This window comes from Poromitra crassiceps (assembly GCF_964638095.1).
Source record: "Poromitra crassiceps genome assembly, chromosome: 19".
NCBI lineage: Eukaryota > Metazoa > Chordata > Actinopteri > Beryciformes > Melamphaidae > Poromitra > Poromitra crassiceps.
Window position 1 is genome coordinate 1,534,095 of NC_139646.1, and position 21,304 is coordinate 1,555,398.

Sequence of the window (21,304 nt, forward strand, 5' to 3'; positions counted from 1 at the left end):
TAGAGAGAGGAGTGGGTGGGGCGGGGCGTGCAGGACGTAGTGTGCTGCAGGGTTTATATGCGATGTGATGTCATTCATGCACAAATAACATCACTGTCAATAGTGTCAAGCTCATTTTTTTTTTTAGATATGTGTGAGATTTATGTACAAAATAAGTGAGAATAATCTTTCGACGTAGGGTCCCATTAAGTTGGGGCACTGTGCCAAACCATATGAATATGAAAATATATATTGTATCTAATGAACGCTTTTCCTACCTTTAATCCAGCTGTATTTAGATCACCCTCATTACTTTAAGCTCACATCAAGTGTGTGTGTGTGTGTGTGTGTGTGTGTGTGTGTGTGTGTGTGTGTGTGTGTGTGTGTGTGTGTGTGTGTGTGTGTGTGTGTGTGTGTGTGTGTGTGTGTGTGTGTGTGTGTGTGTGTGTGTGTGTGTGTGTTAGGCTGACTTTGCTACTGAAGCCTTGGCCAAGGCCATGTTTGAGCGTCTCTTCCGCTGGCTCCTGGGCCGGGTCAACAAGGCCCTCGACAAGACCAAACGCCAGGGAGCCTCCTTCCTGGGAATCCTAGACATTGCCGGCTTTGAGATCTTTGAGGTGAGGAGTGTTGTTCACAGATGAATCAGAAACCACTAAGCTGTCATGTCTGACTTTCTGGGGGTAAACAATGTAATGCTTTGTGTAGCGTGAAATAATACAGACTGATTGCAAATCGATATTTTGTTGTGAGATTTTCTTCCACATGAGGTGAATATGTATCGTACGCATCATCATTTTGTCTTCAATTCTGAATTTTGGTTGTTCCTCTTGCCTCCCACTATCCCAGGACAACTCCTTTGAGCAGCTGTGCATCAACTACACCAATGAGAGGCTGCAGCAGCTCTTCAACCACACCATGTTCATCCTGGAGCAGGAGGAGTACCAGAGGGAGGGCATCGAGTGGAACTTCATTGACTTCGGTCTGGACCTGCAGCCCTGCATCGAGCTCATCGAGAGGGTGGTGAGTGGGAATGAGACACAGGGAAAACACCACAGCTCATTCAAATGTAGCTGTATTCACTAGCTACTGTGACGTGACCCATTGCTTTTTGGACTCCCGTTTTGAAGCATTGAGTTTGTCATTTTCACCATCACCATCTTAGTTATTTGGAGCCAGAAGTAAACTGGGACGAGAAGAGCTGCAGTGCGAGTCCCAAATAGTTAGAAACGTATTAAGTGAGTTGGTTCTCAGGGATCTGAGCCTCTCCATCCTTATGACCAAGATCATGTTCGTCAACCACAGTTGGAAAGAAGGCGGAGAGGGGGACTTCCATTCTTTCAGGATAGATTTTTAGCAACAGTTGTCCGGAGTGCATCTTTTGAAGGATGAATGATGGGTCAAAACCAGCAAGGTGCTCTTTGGCACAGGGGTGATACAGTTGATGGAAAAAGATGGCGACCAAGGCACTTGTGATGGAAAAATTAAAACGCCTTTATTGTATTGCTATTGCGTAGCAAAGATGAAAAACACACCAATGCATTGCAGTACACAGGCCTTCATCACGTTGACATGATGCTGTATTGAAGATGACTTGAAACTGGTGATTGAGACCATAAACTCATTAGGAAAGTGTTTACTGGGGCCATAAATCAAGTTAGAAATATGGTTATTTCCCCATTCACTTCCATGTAATTGGACTTCTTTTGCAGCCAGTAGAGTCCCCCTGCAGGCCATTCGAAATGCAGGTTTAGGTTACTTCCGCATTGGCTTCACAAACGGAGCTACGAGCTAGCCTACTGCTTCTTTCTCTCTCTTCTTTCTCTCTCTTTATAAAAAAAAAAAAAAAAAAAAATCCTAATCTAAAACTTGTACCACTGTTCCTTCAGGATTTGTAGTTGTCATAGACTGTGCTCCATAGTTGATTGCTCTATTGCTGACAAAAAGTGTGTTATTGTAAGTCGCTTTGGATAAAAGCGTCTGCCAAATGACGAAATGTAATGTAAATGTAATGTAGCCTACTGCTTAGCCCACATAGTCTCTCTTTGCCCCAGCACAGATTAGTGTACCGTAAATTCCGGACTATAAGCCGCGGCTTTTTTCCCGTTTTTTGGCCCCTGCGGCTTATATAACGGTGCGGCTTATCTATGGATTTTTTCAGAAAAAAAAAAAAAATACAAATAAAATCTCTCTTTTTTAGCACTCTTTCTAACTATAAATCCACTTCTGTTTTAATTTCCTCTCTTGCCCTCTTTTCACCACACCGCGGACACTGTGTGCACTGTAAAAATAAACAACGGTGGTGTTGTGTTATGTTGTTTTGTTGAAATGTTACGGTAATACGGTAAATGGGAGCTTCCTCAAACAGCCATCTCTTTCCCGACAATCCCCTCTGTGCGTGACCACTTACATATGGTAATTACGGTAAGCAAACGGCCACTCGGCCAACAACTCCCTCCCCCGACTACCAGGAGAAAATCACAAACTTCGGCGAATTCACACAAAGGAAGATCAAGGAATATTCACAACAAGACGAGCAGTAGAAGCAACACTCTCACTTACCATGGGGAAGGTACGCAGAAATTCACACGACGCAGCTTTCAAGTTGAAAGCAGTCAATCTCGCATTAAAAGAGGGAAACAGAGCAGCCGCGCGTAACCTGGGCATCGATGAGTCAATGGTGAGGCGTTGGACGGTGCAGCAGGAGGAACTGTCTCAGTGCAAGAAGACCAAAAAGTCCTTCAGAGGTCATAAAAGCAGATGGCCCGAACTTGAAGATTCCCTTGAAGATTGGGTGTTGACCCAGAGAGCAGACGGCCGAGGCGTTTCCACGGTGCAGATCCGACTGAAGGCCAAAACAGTCGCCACCGAAATGAAAATTGAACATTTCATAGGTGGCCCATCTTGGTGCTTCCGATTCATGAGACGAAAGGGACTGTCCGTCCGGGCGAGAACTACTGAACAACTCCCTCCCGACTACCAGGAGAAAATCACAAACTTCGGCGAATTCACACAAAGGAAGATCACGGAATATTATAGGAGTGTGAAAACATCCACAATCACCAACGGGTTCCAAAACGCTGGACTGCTGCGGGATGAAGAGGATGACGCCGCCACAGCTGGCGCTGAGGGCCGTCAGAGGCTTCAGAGGCTGTTCGATGCCGACAGTGACGAAGAGGAGTTCGTTGGTTTTGAGTGACAATGAAGGAGAGAGGAGAGTGGTTGACGAAGCCACCCTGAACCTGTTAGTTTCCGACACTGAAGATGAGGACTTTGGTGGTTTCAGTACGCAGGAAGAAGAGGAAGATGAGGATTAGTGACTTGACTTCTCTGGTTACAGCCGTTTGCTGCACATATAGCCTATTGTTGTGTGATTTTGTCTGGGGATTAGTGACCTGACTTTGTTTTGTTTTGTTGAAATGTTAATAAATGGGAGCTTCCCCAAACAGCCATCTCTTTCCCGACATTCCTCTCTGTGCACGAACCCTTTCATATGGTAATTAAACATCAAAACACCCGCGGCTTATAGACCGGTGCGGCTTATATAAGAAAAAAATAGTCAATTTTGGTCCCGCGGCTTATATACCGGTGCGCCTTATAGTCCGGAATTTACGGTAATATAATACAATGTGTGCTGTGTTATTATGAGGTAAATACTGAGATCAGCACTGTCATGCACTCAGTAACACAGTCTCACTTGGTAATAACACTGTCATGCACTCAGTAACACAGTCTCACTTGGTAATAACTCCATATTTTCTGCAGAAAGACCCTCCAGGCATCCTGGCCCTGCTGGATGAGGAGTGTTGGTTCCCCAAAGCCACAGATGTGTCCTTTGTGGACAAACTCATGAACAACCATGTCAACCATGTCAAATTTGCCAAGCCTAAACAGCTCAAAGACAAGACTGAGTTTTCTGTGCTTCACTATGCTGGGAAGGTGAGTATAGCCATTTCCACACATGAAGTCTGGAACATGGCCGGTAAATCAGGCTATATAGGGTATTTACCGGTCTTACCCTTCTAGACATAGGGGCTCCTTGTTTCTAAACATAAGGAAATGACCAGTGTTTTGCCTGAGTAGAGTGGGGGGGGATCGAGGGGGATGCGGTGGGTAGAAAGGAACAGAATATAGGCTACAATTCTCTGCTCTGGATCTAAATAAATGTTTCAAATGCATTTATTCCTGTAGTAGTCTAATCTTTATAGCTCTATAGTCGACCTTTATTCCAATGTTCTCAATAAGAGATCAACTTTGCAGTGGGAGCCTATAGCCTATTTTTTCCGTATTCAACAGGCGCACGTCATTCTGGGCAAGCTTGGGACACAGACAACATGCACGCTCCTATCAACATGCATGCTCCTATCAGACAACATGCACACTCCTATCAGACAACATGCACGCTCCTATCAGACAACATGCACGCTCCTATCAGACAACATGCACGCTCCTATCAGACAACATGCACGCTCCTATCAGACAACATGCATGCTCCTATCAGACAACATGCACACTCCTATCAGACAACATGCACGCTCCTATCAGACAACATGCATGCTCCTATCAGACAACATGCATGCTCCTATCAGACAACATGCACACTCCTATCAGACAACATGCACGCTCCTATCAGACAACATGCATGCTCCTATCAGACAACATGCATGCTCCTATCAGACAACATGCATGCTCCTATCAGACAACATGCATGCTCCTATCAGACAACATGCACACTCCTATCAGACAACATGCACGCTCCAATCAGACAACATGCACGCTCCTATCAGACAACATTCACGCTCCTATCAGACAACATTCACGCTCCTATCAGACAACATGCATGCTCCTACCAGACAACATGCATGCTCCTATCAGACAACATGCACGCTCCTATCAGACAACATGCACGCTCCTACCAGACAACATGCATGCTCCTATCAGACAACATGCACGCTCCTATCAGACAACATGCACGCTCCTACCAGACAACATGCATGCTCCTATCAGACAACATGCACGCTCCTATCAGACAACATGCATGCTCCTACCAGACAACATGCATGCTCCTACCAGACAACATGCATGCTCCTATCAGACAACATGCATGCTCCTACCAGACAACATGCATGCTCCTATCAGACAACATGCATGCTCCTACCAGACAACATGCATGCTCCTATCAGACAACATGCACGCTCCTATCAGACAACATGCACGCTCCTATCAGACAACATGCACGCTCCTACCAGACAACATTCACGCTCCTATCAGACAACATGCACGCTCCTACCAGACAACATTCACGCTCCTATCAGACAACATGCATGCTCCTATCAGACAACATGCACACTCCTATCAGACAACATGCACGCTCCTATCAGACAACATGCACGCTCCTATCAGACAACATGCACACTCCTATCAGACAACATGCACGCTCTTATCAGACAACATGCACGCTCCTATCAGACAACATGCACACTCCTATCAGACAACATGCACGCTCTTATCAGACAACATGCACGCTCCTATCAGACAACATGCACACTCCTATCAGACAACATGCATGCTCCTATCAGACAACATGCATGCTCCTATCAGACAACATTCACGCTCCTATCAGACAACATGCACGCTCCTATCAGACAACATGCACGCTCCTATCAGACAACATGCATGCTCCTATCAGACAACAACATGCACGCTCCTATCAGACAACAACATGCACGCTCCTATCAGACAACAACATGCACGCTCCTATCAGACAACATGCATGCTCCTATCAGACAACATTCACGCTCCTATCAGACAACATGCACGCTCCTATCAGACAACATTCACGCTCCTATCAGACAACATGCATGCTCCTATCAGACAACATGCACGCTCCTATCAGACAACATGCACGCTCCTATCAGACAACATGCACACTCCTATCAGACAACATGCACGCTCCTATCAGACAACAACATGCACGCTCCTATCAGACAACATGCATGCTCCTATCAGACAACATTCACGCTCCTATCAGACAACATGCACGCTCCTATCAGACAACATGCACGCTCCTATCAGACAACATGCATGCTCCTATCAGACAACATGCACGCTCCTATCAGACAACATGCATGCTCCTATCAGACAACATTCACGCTCCTATCAGACAACATGCATGCTCCTATCAGACAACATGCACACTCCTATCAGACAACATGCACGCTCCTATCAGACAACATGCACGCTCCACGACAGTGGAGAGAGGAGAGCACCTCTCCCACCGCCGCGTCAGGCTGTCCTCGCTGATCAAAGTGAGAGTAGCCTACTAAACGCTGTTCGTGAGTTTGCTCGTTTAATTCATTGATATGCGTGAACAAGTAATTCATATACGTCAACGTTAATAGGAGGCACTTATCACCCAATAGCCTAATTCAGTATCATCTCCTTGTTGCATTTTCAAACTGGCTGGTTTGAATGGCATGATTAGAAACAAAATGACTTGGATCTCTGAAATGTCCGGAAGAATCTTTTTAGAAATGTGTAATGCTGTTGTTTTTTTAGTAATGCTCTAATCTAATCTGTGCGGTTTTGGCTGTAGGTGGACTACAATGCCACCGCTTGGCTGACAAAGAACATGGACCCTCTGAACGACAACGTCACATCGCTGCTCAGCAACTCCTCCAACCTGTTCATGCAAGACCTGTGGAAAGACGGTGAGATATAGGCTCACCTGCTTTTGCATTTGCCAATCTCACCAATAAATGTTGCACGTGTACGTGAAATAACCCTTAATATTTAGTTAAATAGATGAAAAACAGTTGAATATAATTTTGTTGTGGAAAATGTATCAAACTTGTAATATGTAACAACTCCAAGAGTTTTCAGCACAATGATACTCACTTAAAGTTTTTATTTCCTATTGAATAATAGTGAAATATATTGCCATAACACATGACTGTAATAATTTTGGCAAAATAGGTGTTCAATTTACATATTTGTGGATATCTCATTTTGTTATAATAAAGTTATAATTTGAGCAAAACACATAGGTTGTACTCACACCTTTCATCTCGACTCAACACAACAATCTGTTATGACTGAAGACATTGTTTTGTCCATTCATGTAAATGCTCTGTTATGTGTCCCAGGGGATAGAGTGGTGGGCCTTGAGACCATCGCCAAGATGTCCGACAGCTCCATGCCTAGTGCCTCCAAGACCAAGAAGGGAATGTTCCGGACCGTGGGACAGCTGTACAAGGAGTCTCTGGCCAAACTCATGACCACTCTGCACAACACCCAGCCCAACTTTGTCAGATGCATCATCCCCAACCACGAGAAGAGGGTAAAGAAGCTGTCCGTCACACTGGATTCCACTTGATCCAATTTAGTCTAATCCAATTCGCACTTCATTATCGCTTGTGGCAACATTGCTTTCAAGTTGCAGTCTGTTTGACACATTGATATTCATAAAATAACTTGATAAAATTATTTTGGATGGCTATCAAAGGTTATTTTTATGTATATTAATTTAATGACGGTGATGATGATGATGGTTTCTGGAGGAAATACCATGTTCTCAGTCAGTATTGACAACTCTTCCAGCACTTTGACCTGTTGCCTCATGGCAGTGTCAAAATTTGCTACTGTCTTACGATGTATTCCTGAAGGCATAACATACTTCCCCCCCACTGATCCTGTTCCCCTCAGGCAGGGAAGCTGGATGCCAATCTGGTCCTGGAGCAGCTGAGGTGTAACGGTGTGCTGGAGGGGATCCGTATCTGCCGACAGGGATTCCCCAACCGAATTGTCTTCCAGGAGTTCCGACAGCGGTGAGTGGGATCTGATGGGATGGATTAGCCTGTAAAATGCAAGTGGTGCATGATGTGCAAAAAGATACTCCGGCTTGGTCGGGCGTCCATACAGGCAAAATTGGCCGTGTCTGCGGGTGGGAAGCCGGACAGATCCTAGTCGCTGCACTAGCGCCTCCTCTGGTTGGTCGGGGCTCCTTTTCGGGGTGGGGGGTGCTGTAGCGTGATCCTCCCATGCACTATGTGCTGCTGGTGAAACTCCTCGCTATCAGGTGAAAAGAAGCGTCTGGCAACTTCACATGTATCGGAGGAAGCATGTGCTAGTCTGCTAGTCTCTCCCCATATCGACAAAGGGGGTGGAGCAATGACCTGGGCAGCAGGAGAAATTGGCCAATTACATTTGGGGAGAAGACCAGGCTAAATCCGAAAAAATAAAAAATAAAATCTCTGTCTCCTCTTCTTCCTTCACAGTTATGAGATCCTGGCTGCTAATGCTATTCCCAAAGGTTTCATGGATGGCAAACAAGCCTGCTGCCTCATGGTAAACTGATGTGTTCCACACACAAAAAACAAATACACATGCAGGCAATCGTACCCTACATCAACACCTCCTGTTTCTTATTGATACATTGTCTGTGTAGATCAAGCATCTGGACCTGGACACCAACCTGTACAGGATTGGACAGAGTAAGATCTTCTTCCGCACCGGAGTGCTAGCCCAGCTGGAGGAGGAGCGAGATCTGAAGATCACTGTGGTCATCATCGCCTTCCAGTCCCAGTCCAGAGGCTTCCTGGCCAGAAAGTATGAATACACAGCCTCCTCATGCCTACTCTGCCCTCTAATACAGGGGTCCCCAACCTTTTTTGCACCGCGGACCGGTTTAATACTGACAGTCTTGCTGCAGACCATCCGGGGGGAAGGGGGGTCGTGATATTACACACACAGCACGTATTTCCCTTTCTTTCTTTCTTTCTTTCTTTCTTTCTTTCTTTCTTTCTTTCTTTATCGCTCTCTCTCGCTCTCTCTCGCTACACCCCGCCGCACATCTATCAGCGACAGCGGGCCATCACCATGAATTGCCTCCCGTGCGTGTGTGTGTTTGTGTGTGTGTGTGTGTGTGTGTGTGCATGTGTGTTTGTGTGTGTGTGTGTGTGTGCGTGCCGGGCTGACCGACACAGACGCTGCAATGCTGCTCTGCAGCCCGCACAGACAGGCCGCATGGCAATTGTGCACAAATAGTCTCTCCCTCTCTCCATTCTCTCTCTGAGCAGTGCTCAGCACGTCAAAATATATATTCTTTGAGACAGTACATTGGTCCCTTTTGATTGATCACTATACTTTCTAAGACTTTCACAACTCTTTCGTACGGTACTCTTTCTCTATTGGATTAGAAATGTGTGCATTCTATTCACATCATACATGACAGGGTGGGGATGGTGGTTTTACTGTTGTGTTTTTAAAGGGCGTTTGCTAAGAGGCAACAGCAGCTGACAGCCATGAAGGTGATCCAGAGGAACTGCGCTGCCTACCTCAAACTCAGGAACTGGCAGTGGTGGAGGCTCTTCACCAAGGTCAGATAATGCACTTCAAGTGAAAACACAATAGAATTTCGTATTTTAGGCTGTCTTCAGATTTTTTTATGTAGTCTTAGAAATTATTATATATAATTAAGCCAAATGACCATATCGCATTGACAGATATGAACTTAGCCTCACGTTGCCTTTCCTCCATTGTAAAAATTGTATATTGTCCATCCTCCTGAACTGCAGGTCAAGCCTCTGCTGCAAGTGACCCGTCAGGAGGAAGAAATGAGTCTGAAGGACGATGAGTTGAAGCAAGCCAAAGATGTTGCCGTAAAGTTTCAATCTGAACTGAAGGAGATCACATTGAAACACACAACGGTAAAGGATCAAGTCTGCTCTTCAAATTTCTTTGTTTTTTTCTTTCCCCCGATGTCATCTGGGGCTATTTTGGGGTGCTCATTTCATATTCCCAAATGCAGTAGGACTTGATCTACTGAAGCTAAGCTACATCTTTACCTGTCTGTCTGCTGCAGGTTCTGGAAGAAAAAAATGCCCTGCAGGAGCAGCTTCAGGCAGAGACAGAGCTGTACGCCGAGGCAGAGGAGATGAGGGTTCGTCTGGGGGCTAAGAAGCAGGAGTTGGAGGAGATCCTGCATGAGATGGAGGCGAGGCTGGAGGAAGAGGAAGACCGTGCTCAGGCACTGCTGGTGGACAAGAAGAAGATGCAGCAGCAGATGCAGGTCTAGCTATCTGTTTCTTGTTGGTTGTAGATGTCCAAAATACACATAAAACTCAGTTTGAGAGGAACTGCAATTGCAAGGTTGAATATAAAATGTTTATTTCTGCTCATTCTCTGTTATGTATGATCTGATGAAATAGCAGTAGGAAACAGCGTTATCCTCTTCTTCCTGTAGGATTTGGAGGAACATTTGGAAGAGGAGGAAGATGCCCGTCAAAAGCTGCAGCTGGAGAGGGTTGCCTGTGACGGCAAGATCAAAAAGCTGGAGGACGACGTCCTGGTGATGGAGGACCAGAACAACAAGCTGCTGAAGGTACTGTAAGCGTGGGCATACAGCATATATCAGAGGGACTTTATTATGATTGGCCACTGACTAAAGCTGGTGTATATGATCATCAATGGATGACCTACAACAATGGTAACTTTGTAGGAGAGGAAGCTGATGGAGGAGAGGATTGCAGACTTCAGTACTAACCTGGCTGAGGAAGAGGAGAAGTCTAAGAACCTGACCAAGCTCAAGAACAAACATGAGTCCATGATCACCGAACTGGAGGGTAATCATCTCTTATGAATGTTCATGCATTTAACAAGCTTAAAACTCTCCTGGTTAAACTAAGCACATTTGTTAATAATATCACAATCAGGCGTATATTTTGTCTACAAAAATCTGGAGCTTTGTTATAAAACAGACGTTGTCTTGAAACATTCCTCACTTTATCAGTTATTGCTTCTGGCTCTGATATTCTTCTCGCATTATATTTAGGCCATCTGTCTGTATCTGTCTGCTGTCTCTTCTAGTCCGCTTGAAGAAGGAGGAGAAGGGTCGCCAGGAGCTGGACAAGGCTAAGCGTAAGTTGGAGGCAGAGTCTAACGACCTCCAGGAGCAGATAGCTGATCTGCAGGCCCAGATCGCTGACCTCAAAGCCCAGCTCGCCAAAAAGGAGGAGGAGCTACAGAATGCTTTGGCCAGGTAAAGTCTAATTTGTTGTTTATAGTTTTATCTCCTGTCTACTTACTCAAATCGTCCCGATTTACTGATTTCATCTTTCCTACTTCTGAATCCACAAACCCAATCAGCTCTAGGTCATTTTTTAGTATCTGAGGTGTATACCTGTATACCGACACGTAAACATCAACTCTCAACTCTCTACAATCAACTGTCATACTTACTGTCATTCTCGATCCATTCTTCTCCTCCTCAGGCTAGAAGACGAGACAGCCCAGAAGAACAACGCTTTGAAGAAGATCAGAGAGCTGGAGGGACACATCTCGGACCTGCAGGAGGACCTGGACTCTGAGCGGGCAGCCAGGAACAAGGCAGAGAAGACCAAACGGGACCTCGGGGAGGAGCTGGAGGCCCTCAAGTCTGAGCTGGAGGACACACTGGACAGCACTGCTACCCAGCAGGAGCTGAGGTGGGCCAAACAAGACTGAAAGGCTTTGTTCCATAGAGTTTACTTAGTAGCCATGATAGACGCCACAGCAGGGAACAACAAGATTATTTCCATGTATGAATAAAGACTTAGGCAGACTTAGGTGGCAGTATGAAGGAGTTGATTCAAAAGGAATTGAGTCTATTTTAAGCTTACCAAGTTAAGAGCATAGAACTATAACAGTGGCTGGAAAGCTGTGCTGGCTTCCTGCGACGCCATTTTATTTCCCCACAGTTCCCTACAACTATAGGGTAAAGGTAAAGCTTTTCAAAATTAAAGCATTTTCTTAAAGTTATCAATCCATAACATAAATCTAATTTCATAATTTTCTACCTGTCAATAACTTATACATACAAACTAAGGACATAAACCAAACCGCGGCATTGCATGCTCACTTCCAGAGTAACTTACAATGAATAGTAGAATAATCTAAAATTCCTACATGGCCAACTTTATGAGTAACGAATAGTAAGAAGTGCATTGCTCAAGGTTACAAGTTAACACATAGTAAAAATAAATAAATAAATAAAATCCTGTGTCCTCAGAATGTCCATATTACTGCAGAGGTGTTAGGTTAAAAAATAAGAGCCCTTTTTATATTTGTCCAGTAAAAACCTGCATAAGCCATCCTTTCTTCCTGCAGAGCCAAACGAGAGCAGGAAGTGACGCTGCTGAAGAGAGCCATGGACGATGAAAACCGGATCCATGAGGCCCAGGTCCAGGAGATGAGACAGAAACAAACCCAGGCTGTGGAGGAGCTCACTGAGCAGCTGGAGCAGTCCAAACGAGTAGGCATCCATCATTTCATATTTGTTATTATTTTCATATTGTTTCTTGCATCTGAAAGACACATTTCAAACAAATTGTTAGGCTTTAAATCTTTAGCTTTAAAGTTAACCCTGGGCTTAACTTTGTATTGCACAGTATTTTGTCCTTCAAGATCAAGATTAATTTGCATAGCCATGGTGAGTAATCATATTAGAAAGGAGGAATTTGACTTAGTGGTAGTATGCAGCGCAAAGTAAAAGTCCTTTAAAGTGACTTATAATTGGGGAGTGGGGGGGGGGGGGGGGGGGGATAGTGTCTGTGGGATAATATCCATGTAAAATGTCTTAGGATATTGATGGCTACTTTCTCTCTTCCCCTCAGGTGAAGTCAAACCTGGAGAAGGCTAAACAAGCCCTGGAGAAGGAGACGTCAGAGCTGACAGTGGAGGTGCGCTCGCTGACCCAGGGCAAGCAAGACGTGGAGCACAAGAAGAAGAAGCTGGAAGGTCAGCTGACCGACGTGACGACACGCTTCAATGACAGCGAGAAGCAGAAGGCGGAGCTGGGAGAGCGCTGCTGCAAGATCACAGTAAATGACTATCAGCAGTTATATCAGTCCATGCAAGCAAAGATTATGCTTTTTTTTTTTTACTACAAAAATGAATGCCCATGCATTTTCCCCCAACCCTCATCTTGCAGATTGAACTGGAGAGTGTGACTAACCTGCTGAATGAAGCAGAGGGCAAGAACAACAAACTGAGCAAAGACATCTCTAGTCTCACCGCCCAAGTCCAAGACACACAGGTAACAGAAAGAAACGCACATCATAATCCCACTTAATCCAAATGTAACGTTTCCTGTGACTCTTTATTGTGACGTGCTATAGTGCCCTCTGACAGCAGGATGGAATTAAAATATTGAACTTTGACCTTGGCGTGCTGCTATAGGAGCTGCTGGCTGAGGAGGCACGTCAGAAGCTGCAGTTCTCCGCCAAGCTGCGGCAGGCGGAGGATGACAAGAACAGCCTGCAGGAGCAGCTGGAGGAGGAGATGGAGGCCAAGAGGAACGTGGAGAGACACGTCTCCACCCTCAACATCCAGGTCAGAAGTTACAGCTGGGGTCACTGAGCTCAGGGGTCTTCTAGAAGATAGTGGAATATTAAATACAATATGCTGAGGGAAATGAATAAGAAAATAGAGAGATTTCTATTTGTTTTTGTTTGTTTGTTTTTGGTTTTGAGAGATGGCAGTAGGAGGTCTCAAGTACATGGACCTTCGAACATGAAAGGTTGTATCACATTTGAGGCAGATTTACTTGAGCTCAAGGGCCAGATCCCTTCTTTCATTGTTTTTCACAGTCAGGGTGTAAACAAAGTCCCTCTCTCTGTCCACAGCTGTCGGATTCCAAGAAGAAGCTGGAGGAAATGTCAGGCAACATTGAGCTGCTGGAAGAGGGCAAGAAACGTCTGCAAAGGGATTTGGAGGCAGCCAACACCCAGTTTGAGGAGAAGGCCTCTGCCTATGACAAGCTGGAGAAGACCAAGAACCGGCTGCAGCAGGAGCTGGAGGACATACTGATGGACCTGGATAACCAGAGGCAGAATGTGTCAAACCTGGAGAAGAAGCAGAAGAAGTTTGACCAGGTTAGTTGAATCAGGGACATCGGGAAAACACTTTGCGCTTGCAAAATTATTTTTGTCCCAACATTAAAACAAATTACGGTAGGTTTTAATCAATAATGCCTAAAACTAAGTTCCTTAATTGTGCTAACACTTCTACATACTGGATCCTTTACGTAACATTTTAGTCCTGTTTTCGGATTTTAGAGATGTTAATTGATGAAGTTGAGGTAATAATTATTACCCCAAAACATTGGAACAGAACTCCTTAATTCTAACATAAATCATTGATCCATGGTCCTCTATCTTGTCTTTCGTACAGATGCTGGCAGAGGAGAAGAGTATCTCCAGTAAATACGCAGAAGAAAGAGACCGCGCCGAGGCCGAGGCCAGAGAGAAAGAGACCAAGGCTCTGTCCCTGGCGAGGGCGTTAGAGGAGGCCCAGGATTCCAGGGAGGAGCTGGAGAGAGCCAACAAGGCACTGAGGATGGAGATGGAAGACCTTGTCAGCTCCAAGGATGATGTGGGAAAGAATGTGAGTGATTCCAATGAAAGTATTATAGACACAGGATTTCTAGGCCTTCAAAAGCCTTGAACGTTTGTGGCATTGAGAAAATGTAAACTAATTAAATGGATGGCCTTGATTTATTTATTTATTTCTTATTAAAACATAGCACCCAAATTCATGAATATACCTCAGCTCTGGACCTCTCTTCATCTTAGCCTCAACACCGCACATCCTGAGGAAAAGGTGAAAACCACATCTTGATCTTTAAAATGTGTCCAGGATGGCAAGTTTGGTTTGAGTGATTCCACCCCTGGTTAAACTAGTAACCATCGGGGCGTCCCGCGTACCATAAAGGCTCAGTCCTTATCACAGCGACCCAGGTTAGAATCCAGTCTGCAGTCATTTGCTGCATGTCCTCCCCTCTCTCTCTCTCCCATGCCTTCCTGTCTCTCTCTGACTATCTGTCAAATAAAGCATTAAAATGCCAAAAATAAATCTTGGGGGGGGGACGTCATCCAGTTTTTATTTGATTTTATTTAACCTTTATTTAACCAGGAAAGTCCAATTGAGATTAAGAATCTCTTTTTCAAGGGAGTCCTGGCCAAGACAGGCAGCAGCATCAAAAACACATAATTACAGACAGAGAGCACATAATACAAAATTACAGCAAAAAGAACAAGCCAGGTAATTTAAAAACATTTGCATGTTAGGGAAACATTGAAACATGAATATTTTGTCTGTTTTTTTCTGGTCTGTTTCTGGAGTTAGTGAACAGCATTAATTTGGTCTTACCTGCATTTAAAACAAGTTTCAGCTGAACTAAGGTGTGTTGGACAACAATAAAAGCATTTTGGAGGTGTTCAATGGCCTGTACAAGAGTTGACGCACAGCAGTATATAACTGTGTCATCAGCATCAAAATGAAAATTACCATCTGACCCATTTTGACCCAGATTATTTATATAAATAATGAATAAAAGTGGACATAATACAGAGCCTTGTCGAGCCTTGGCACCCCCTTGTGGACAGATACAATATCAGAGCATAGACCGAGAGTCGCGGGTTAAGAAGTCTAACTTTTAAAATATCATGGTCAACTGTGTTGAAGGCTTTAGACAGATCAATAAAAAGTGAAGCACAATGTTGCTTCTTGTCAAGTGCAACAGAAATGTCATTAACCACCTTCAGAGCAGCAGTCATCTTCACCTTGCCCACTCCCAGGTCCATGAGCTGGAGAAGTCCAAACGAGGCCTGGATGCGCAGGTGGAGGAGATGAAGACCCAGCTGGAGGAGCTGGAGGACGAGCTGCAGGCAGCTGAGGATGCCAAGCTGCGCCTGGAGGTCAACATGCAGGCGCTCAAGGCTCAGTTCGAGAGGGACCTGCTGGGCCGCGACGAGATGGGAGAGGAGAAGAAGAGACAGCTCGTCAAGCAGGTAGATAATTCACTTTTTCACATGCTAAAAAAATATTGTCTTCTTTACAGAAGTATATGATCCGATTCGTCAATTGCAGAATGTTTCAACGGCTGTATCGAGAATCGAATAGAATGTGCACATTAACTGCAGGTCCGCGAGTTGGAGACCGAGTTGGAGGATGAACGTAAGCAGAGGACCTTAGCGGCAGCATCCAAGAAGAAGTTGGAGACAGACATGAAAGATCTCGAGGGACAGATCGAGACGGCCAATAAGGGACGAGATGAAGCCATCAAGCAGCTCCGCAAGCTCCAGGTGAGAGGGACTGAACTGGTAGGAATACAGTGGCAGTTGCAGCACAAAGGTAACACTAAAAAACAAAAGAATACTTTGGTATTCAGTTCACCTTATGCTGAATTGTAGATTCCTTATGACTAATTTGATCATGTGCCTTTACTATTTTATTCAGCTAAATATTGTACAGTCTAACTTTTTCTCTATTTGTATTGTAGTTAGTTTTAGATGAACATCTTTACTTTTGAATGTTGTTCTTTTTCATGTTCATGGAATGACATACTGCTCTATCGATCAGGTCAAGTTTCTGTCATAAGTAAAAATAAATTTGATTGTGATTCTCTGCTTCTCTCTCTCTCTCTCTCTCTCTCTCTCTCTCTCTCTCTCTCTCTCTCTCTCTCTCTCTCTCTCTCTCTCTCTCTCTCTCTCTCTCTCTCTCTCTCTCTCTCTCTCTCTCTCTCTCTCTCTCTCTCTCTCTCTCTCTCTCTCTCTCTCTCTCTCTCTCTCTCTCTCTCTCTCTCTCTCTCTCTCTCACCAGGCCCAGATGAAGGACTACCAGAGGGAGATGGAAGATGCCCGCGCTGCCAGGGAGGAGGTGCTGTCTACTGCAAAGGAGAGTGAGAGGAAGGCCAAGAGTCTGGAGGCTGAGCTCATGCAGCTACAGGAGGTAACTGTTTGATCACTGTCAAAAGAAAGAAAAGGCAGACTATTTGAAAGTACAAGCCTGAGATAACAAATCTAATCTGTTCTTAGGAACTGGCTGCCGCTGAGAGGGGGCGGAAGCAGGCAGAGGCCGAAAGAGACGAGCTGTCTGATGAACTGGCCAGCAATTCCTCTGGAAAGTGGGTGTAGATGTTCACTCTGCATAGTGCAGTCGTCACTGCATTGCCTCCACAGTGAAATTAATGCAGAGGACAAACGATGAGTGTGTTTGATTGGGACTGTGGCTTGTGTGCAGGTTGGCCTTGGCAGATGAGAAGCGTCGTCTGGAGGCTAAGATCTCCCAGCTAGAGGAGGAGCTGGAGGAGGAGCAGAGCAACATGGAGATTGTGAACGACAGGCTGAGGAAGAGCACACAGCAGGTAAATGAGACTGGAGCAGCTGCTTGAGAGCTGTCAGGTTTCACAAAGTCTACCAAGAGTGTGTGTGTGTGTGTGTGTGTGTGTGTGTGGGGGGGGGGGGGGGGATTCATTTGTTTCTGCAAAATATGGGCGTCGTTGAGAAGCCCTTTGTAGTGGGGCTCAAAAAAAGCACTTTCAATGTAAAATAGGTCGCTTCCGGAAAGAAGCGCCAAAATTTGCACAAATACTCCTTGTGGATTGTTATTTTGATAAAAGTAACTGGCCACGCAGAAATCTCGATCTTTCCAAGATGGCCGCCATTTCCCGCCCCAAAAACACTATTTTGGGGGCAACTTTGGGTAGAATTGTCCAATATGAATGATCTTGTTATCAAACCATACATTTATGACCACAGAGAAGCCAGATTTGTTCCATGTAAATTTCTAAATGGCTGCCATTTCAAAGATGGCTGCCATTTCAGCTATTTTTACCATAGGATTTCACTGTCCAGGGCGATTTTGATGATTCTGGTGTCAAATGACAGGTTTTTAACTATGGAAATTTCAAAATTATACATCAGAAATCATTTGTATATCTCCTTTTACCATTTACTCTAAAATACTAAATCTCTAAAATACTGTTGTTTATGCATATTTTCACATTACTTTGAAAATATATGCAGAGTAAATGGCAAAAGGAGATATACAAATCATTTCTGATGTATAATTTTGAAATTTCCATAGTTAAAAACCTGTCATTTGACACCAGAATCATCAAAATCTCCCTGGACAGTGAAATCCTATGGTAAAAATGGCTGAAATGGCAGCCATCTTTAAAATGGCAGCCATTTTGAAATTTTCATGGAATAAATCTGGCTTCTCTGTGGTCATAAATGTATGGTTTGATAACAAGATCATTCATATTGGAAAATTCTACCCAAAGTTGCACACAAAATAGTGTTTTCAGGCTGGAAATGGCGGCCATCTTGGAAAAAAATTAAATTTCTGCGTGGCCAGTTACTTTTATCAAAATAACAGTCCACAAGGAGTATTTGTGCCAATTTTGGCGCTTCTTTCCGGAAGCGACCTATAGGTGCTGTTTTGAGCCCCACTATTGAGACTGTAACTGCAATTAAGTTACAGTATATAAATAAATTTGATTTTACTTGACAAAGTGCAAAGGTCTCAACGAGAATATTGATCAGTGTTTGACTTATCTGCACCTTTAAAGCAACAGCAATTATTGAACACGAATGCGTATACATTACCTTCAATTCAAGAAGTTCATTGGCACGCGAAGATCATCCAAAGCACAAGTGCAAAACATAACTGACTGAATATTGACATCTACCCTCACACCTCCCTTTGCCCCCCCCCCCTTCCCCTCTGCAGGTGGACCAGCTGAACATTGAGCTGCAGACGGAGCGCAGCACCTCCCAGAAGAACGAGAGTGCCCGGCAGCAGATGGAGCGCCAGAACAAGGACTTGAAGGCCAAGCTGCAAGAGATGGAGAACCAGGTCAAGTCCAAGTTCAAGTCCTCCATCGCCGCCCTGGAGGCCAAGGTGGCACAGCTGGAGGAGCAGCTGGAGCAGGAGAACAGGTCAGGGCCATGGAAACATTCAGAACAAATCCAGTGTTTTTCAAATAGACATTTGTCATATCTCACTACTATAATAAGGCGGGCTTCCGCACGGCAATTGACTGTGATGGCAAGATGTGATGCTATATAGACTCTAGTAATGACTATATTATTGAAACCAATACAAAGAAATCCATAGATATACATAAATATTCATAGCTCAGTTAAGATAATAGTTTATTATAGATAGTGCTTGTATCCAATTTCCACTATTTGATATTATACATTAATTAGGCATCTCGCGCGCTACGTGTGCTCGACTCCTAGGCTCGGCCGCTGCACGGTCTCACCCGCCCTGCAGCTCGTATACGCAGCTTGCCCACTGCGCGTCACATATGCAGCACTATGACATCACTGATGACATAATCATGGATGACATTACTGATGACATCATCACATAAGACATCATCACTGATGACTGAACTTATAGCCTGAGCCAGGAAGGATGACATCACTGATGACATCATTGCTGATGACATCGTTGCTGATGACATCACTTATGACATCACATCATCATTAGGTAATTAGGGCAATTACCTAATTAAAATATCTGTCTGTCAGGTTACCCATGCTCTTTACACTTCCTGAAAGTTTCAGCCCGATCGCACGTAAAACGGCATAGCTGTGGCCTAATACTAATCCCACATTGAACTCTTTGCCTGTCTTCATTCAGGGAGAAGCAGGCAAGCGCCAAGGGCATGCGTCAAAAGGACAAGAAGCTAAAGGACGTGATGATGCAGGTGGAAGACGAGAGGAAACAAGCAGAGCAGTACAAGGACCAGGTATGTTCAGTAAACTCACCCACCCACCAACAAACATAACATACACATGCATGAGCTTATACAGTATGTATGTACAACACACTATTACATTTTATATATATATTTATATGTATTTTAATGGTAAACGGACGTGATACAGAAGTAGACAATAGTAATGATTTTAATTAAGACTATTTTAATGGCCCGCATGATGCCGTCATGGTACAAAATACATGAAACATTGAGATTACTATACATGTATATTCCCACTGTCCTTAGGCGGACAAGTCCACCGCTCGCATGAAGCAGCTGAAGCGGCAGCTGGAGGAATCGGAGGAAGAGTCCCAACGCGCCACAGCCGCCCGCAGGAAGCTGCAGCGGGAGCTGGATGAAGCCACCGAGGCCAACGACGCCATGAGCCGCGAGGTCAACACGCTCAAGAGCAAACTCAGGTAAAACAACGGCTCAAAGCATCTCTCTCTCCCTCCTCATCAATCAATCTATTATCTCAGGCTAGTGGAGTGTGTTTTTTATTCCAGTGAAAGACAAAAGGGCACAAACACTTAATATGCCATCTTTAGAAAAATAGTGCAATAATAAATATTGATATTCACTATATGTTACAAAGCATTGGCTATATTGTGTGTTATCTAGGTACATATGTGCATGTGTTAAATATGGATATTTTACCATGGACACATCTTTTCACACAAAGCAAATTGTTGGGATCACTGTGCTCACCTCACCTAGGAGTGTTAAAGAGCAGCATCCACTGTAGCACTCTTCATGTTTGTAAGCAAACTGAAGCATGCGGTGATGTAGTTTACAGTTCATTTACTGTAACCAGGCATTCTGAGCACAAGCGAAAACAACCATGTCCATCTCTATTACAGAGGCAACCCTGAACCCAAGGAGTAACACAGCAGGTACCTCTGCGTCTAGTTACCCCATCTCCATCGCTTAACAACCTGCCATGACTTTTCAATCCCTCATGCACTGTCTTGATTCTCTCATTTCTCTAAGCCTAACAGAGGGAAATATGGTTCATCCACTGCCAGTGAATTTGTTTGGGGAAAAAAACGTTAGGTAGAGAGGAAAAGCTGCACAAATGTGCTTACATTATGATTACAGCAATTTCCAACTGGTGACCATATTTTTCTCTGTGCTTGGTTTAGTTGCCATAAACCAAACTCATTTTCCTGGGCCAGGAGTCAAATGAGTTAGAAGGATAACCGCCGTGCTTAACCTGTAACAATAGCACAACCTCTACATCCTGTATTTCACAGATTGTCATGAGTCGTGTGAATCACTTGAGTGGTTTTCAAGCAAAACTTCACCGACTCATAAACTTAAGGTTATGAATATAACCGTGGTTTTATGAATGATAGGTGTGAGATTACTCTCAATGAGAGAAGCTCCTTCTCCTCATTTTAGAACCACAACTTTTTCTCATGCCGAAAACCCTGCTTTCAGGGTTGGGGTAACAATAAGTTTCTCCCTCCGCGGCTAGGGGCGGAGCCCCTGTATATAGGCGTGAAGCCCCTATATATAGGCGTGAAGCCCCTATATATAGGCGTGAAGCCCCTATATATGGGGGAGCCATGGAGGGAGAAACTTTGTTAATCCAACCACGAAAGCAGGGTTTCGGCATAAGAAAAAGTAGTGCTTCTGAGATGAGAAGGAGCTTCTCTCATTGTCAGTCATCTCATGAACATTATAAAATAAATCTCGTTTTGAAACCACTGTTCTCACTGTGGCCATATGTTT

General features: G+C 44.4%; 1 protein-coding gene across 2 annotated transcripts in view; it reads left to right on the top strand.

Moving 5' to 3' along the window:
- myh11a (myosin, heavy chain 11a, smooth muscle) overlaps window positions 1-21,304 on the top strand; it is a 59,336-nt gene that overhangs the window by 36,837 nt on the left and 1,195 nt on the right. Inside the window, exons 12-41 of one of the 2 annotated variants that reach the window (XM_083655954.1) lie at window positions 444-596; window positions 826-999; window positions 3,742-3,915; window positions 6,572-6,686; window positions 7,122-7,315; window positions 7,681-7,802; window positions 8,253-8,322; window positions 8,423-8,583; window positions 9,245-9,353; window positions 9,552-9,683; window positions 9,839-10,045; window positions 10,220-10,357; window positions 10,475-10,598; window positions 10,843-11,014; window positions 11,247-11,459; window positions 12,121-12,265; window positions 12,627-12,833; window positions 12,944-13,048; window positions 13,192-13,344; window positions 13,638-13,886; window positions 14,185-14,397; window positions 15,591-15,803; window positions 15,936-16,097; window positions 16,615-16,743; window positions 16,830-16,918; window positions 17,035-17,158; window positions 18,529-18,737; window positions 19,450-19,558; window positions 19,817-19,989; window positions 20,431-20,463. In XM_083655954.1, coding sequence (XP_083512080.1) covers window positions 444-596; window positions 826-999; window positions 3,742-3,915; window positions 6,572-6,686; window positions 7,122-7,315; window positions 7,681-7,802; window positions 8,253-8,322; window positions 8,423-8,583; window positions 9,245-9,353; window positions 9,552-9,683; window positions 9,839-10,045; window positions 10,220-10,357; window positions 10,475-10,598; window positions 10,843-11,014; window positions 11,247-11,459; window positions 12,121-12,265; window positions 12,627-12,833; window positions 12,944-13,048; window positions 13,192-13,344; window positions 13,638-13,886; window positions 14,185-14,397; window positions 15,591-15,803; window positions 15,936-16,097; window positions 16,615-16,743; window positions 16,830-16,918; window positions 17,035-17,158; window positions 18,529-18,737; window positions 19,450-19,558; window positions 19,817-19,989; window positions 20,431-20,455 — 4,563 coding nt within the window. In that variant the 3' untranslated portion in view covers window positions 20,456-20,463. The remainder of the gene's footprint in view (window positions 1-443; window positions 597-825; window positions 1,000-3,741; window positions 3,916-6,571; window positions 6,687-7,121; window positions 7,316-7,680; window positions 7,803-8,252; window positions 8,323-8,422; window positions 8,584-9,244; window positions 9,354-9,551; window positions 9,684-9,838; window positions 10,046-10,219; window positions 10,358-10,474; window positions 10,599-10,842; window positions 11,015-11,246; window positions 11,460-12,120; window positions 12,266-12,626; window positions 12,834-12,943; window positions 13,049-13,191; window positions 13,345-13,637; window positions 13,887-14,184; window positions 14,398-15,590; window positions 15,804-15,935; window positions 16,098-16,614; window positions 16,744-16,829; window positions 16,919-17,034; window positions 17,159-18,528; window positions 18,738-19,449; window positions 19,559-19,816; window positions 19,990-20,430; window positions 20,464-21,304) is intronic. The other variant, XM_083655953.1, reaches the window with a different exon arrangement.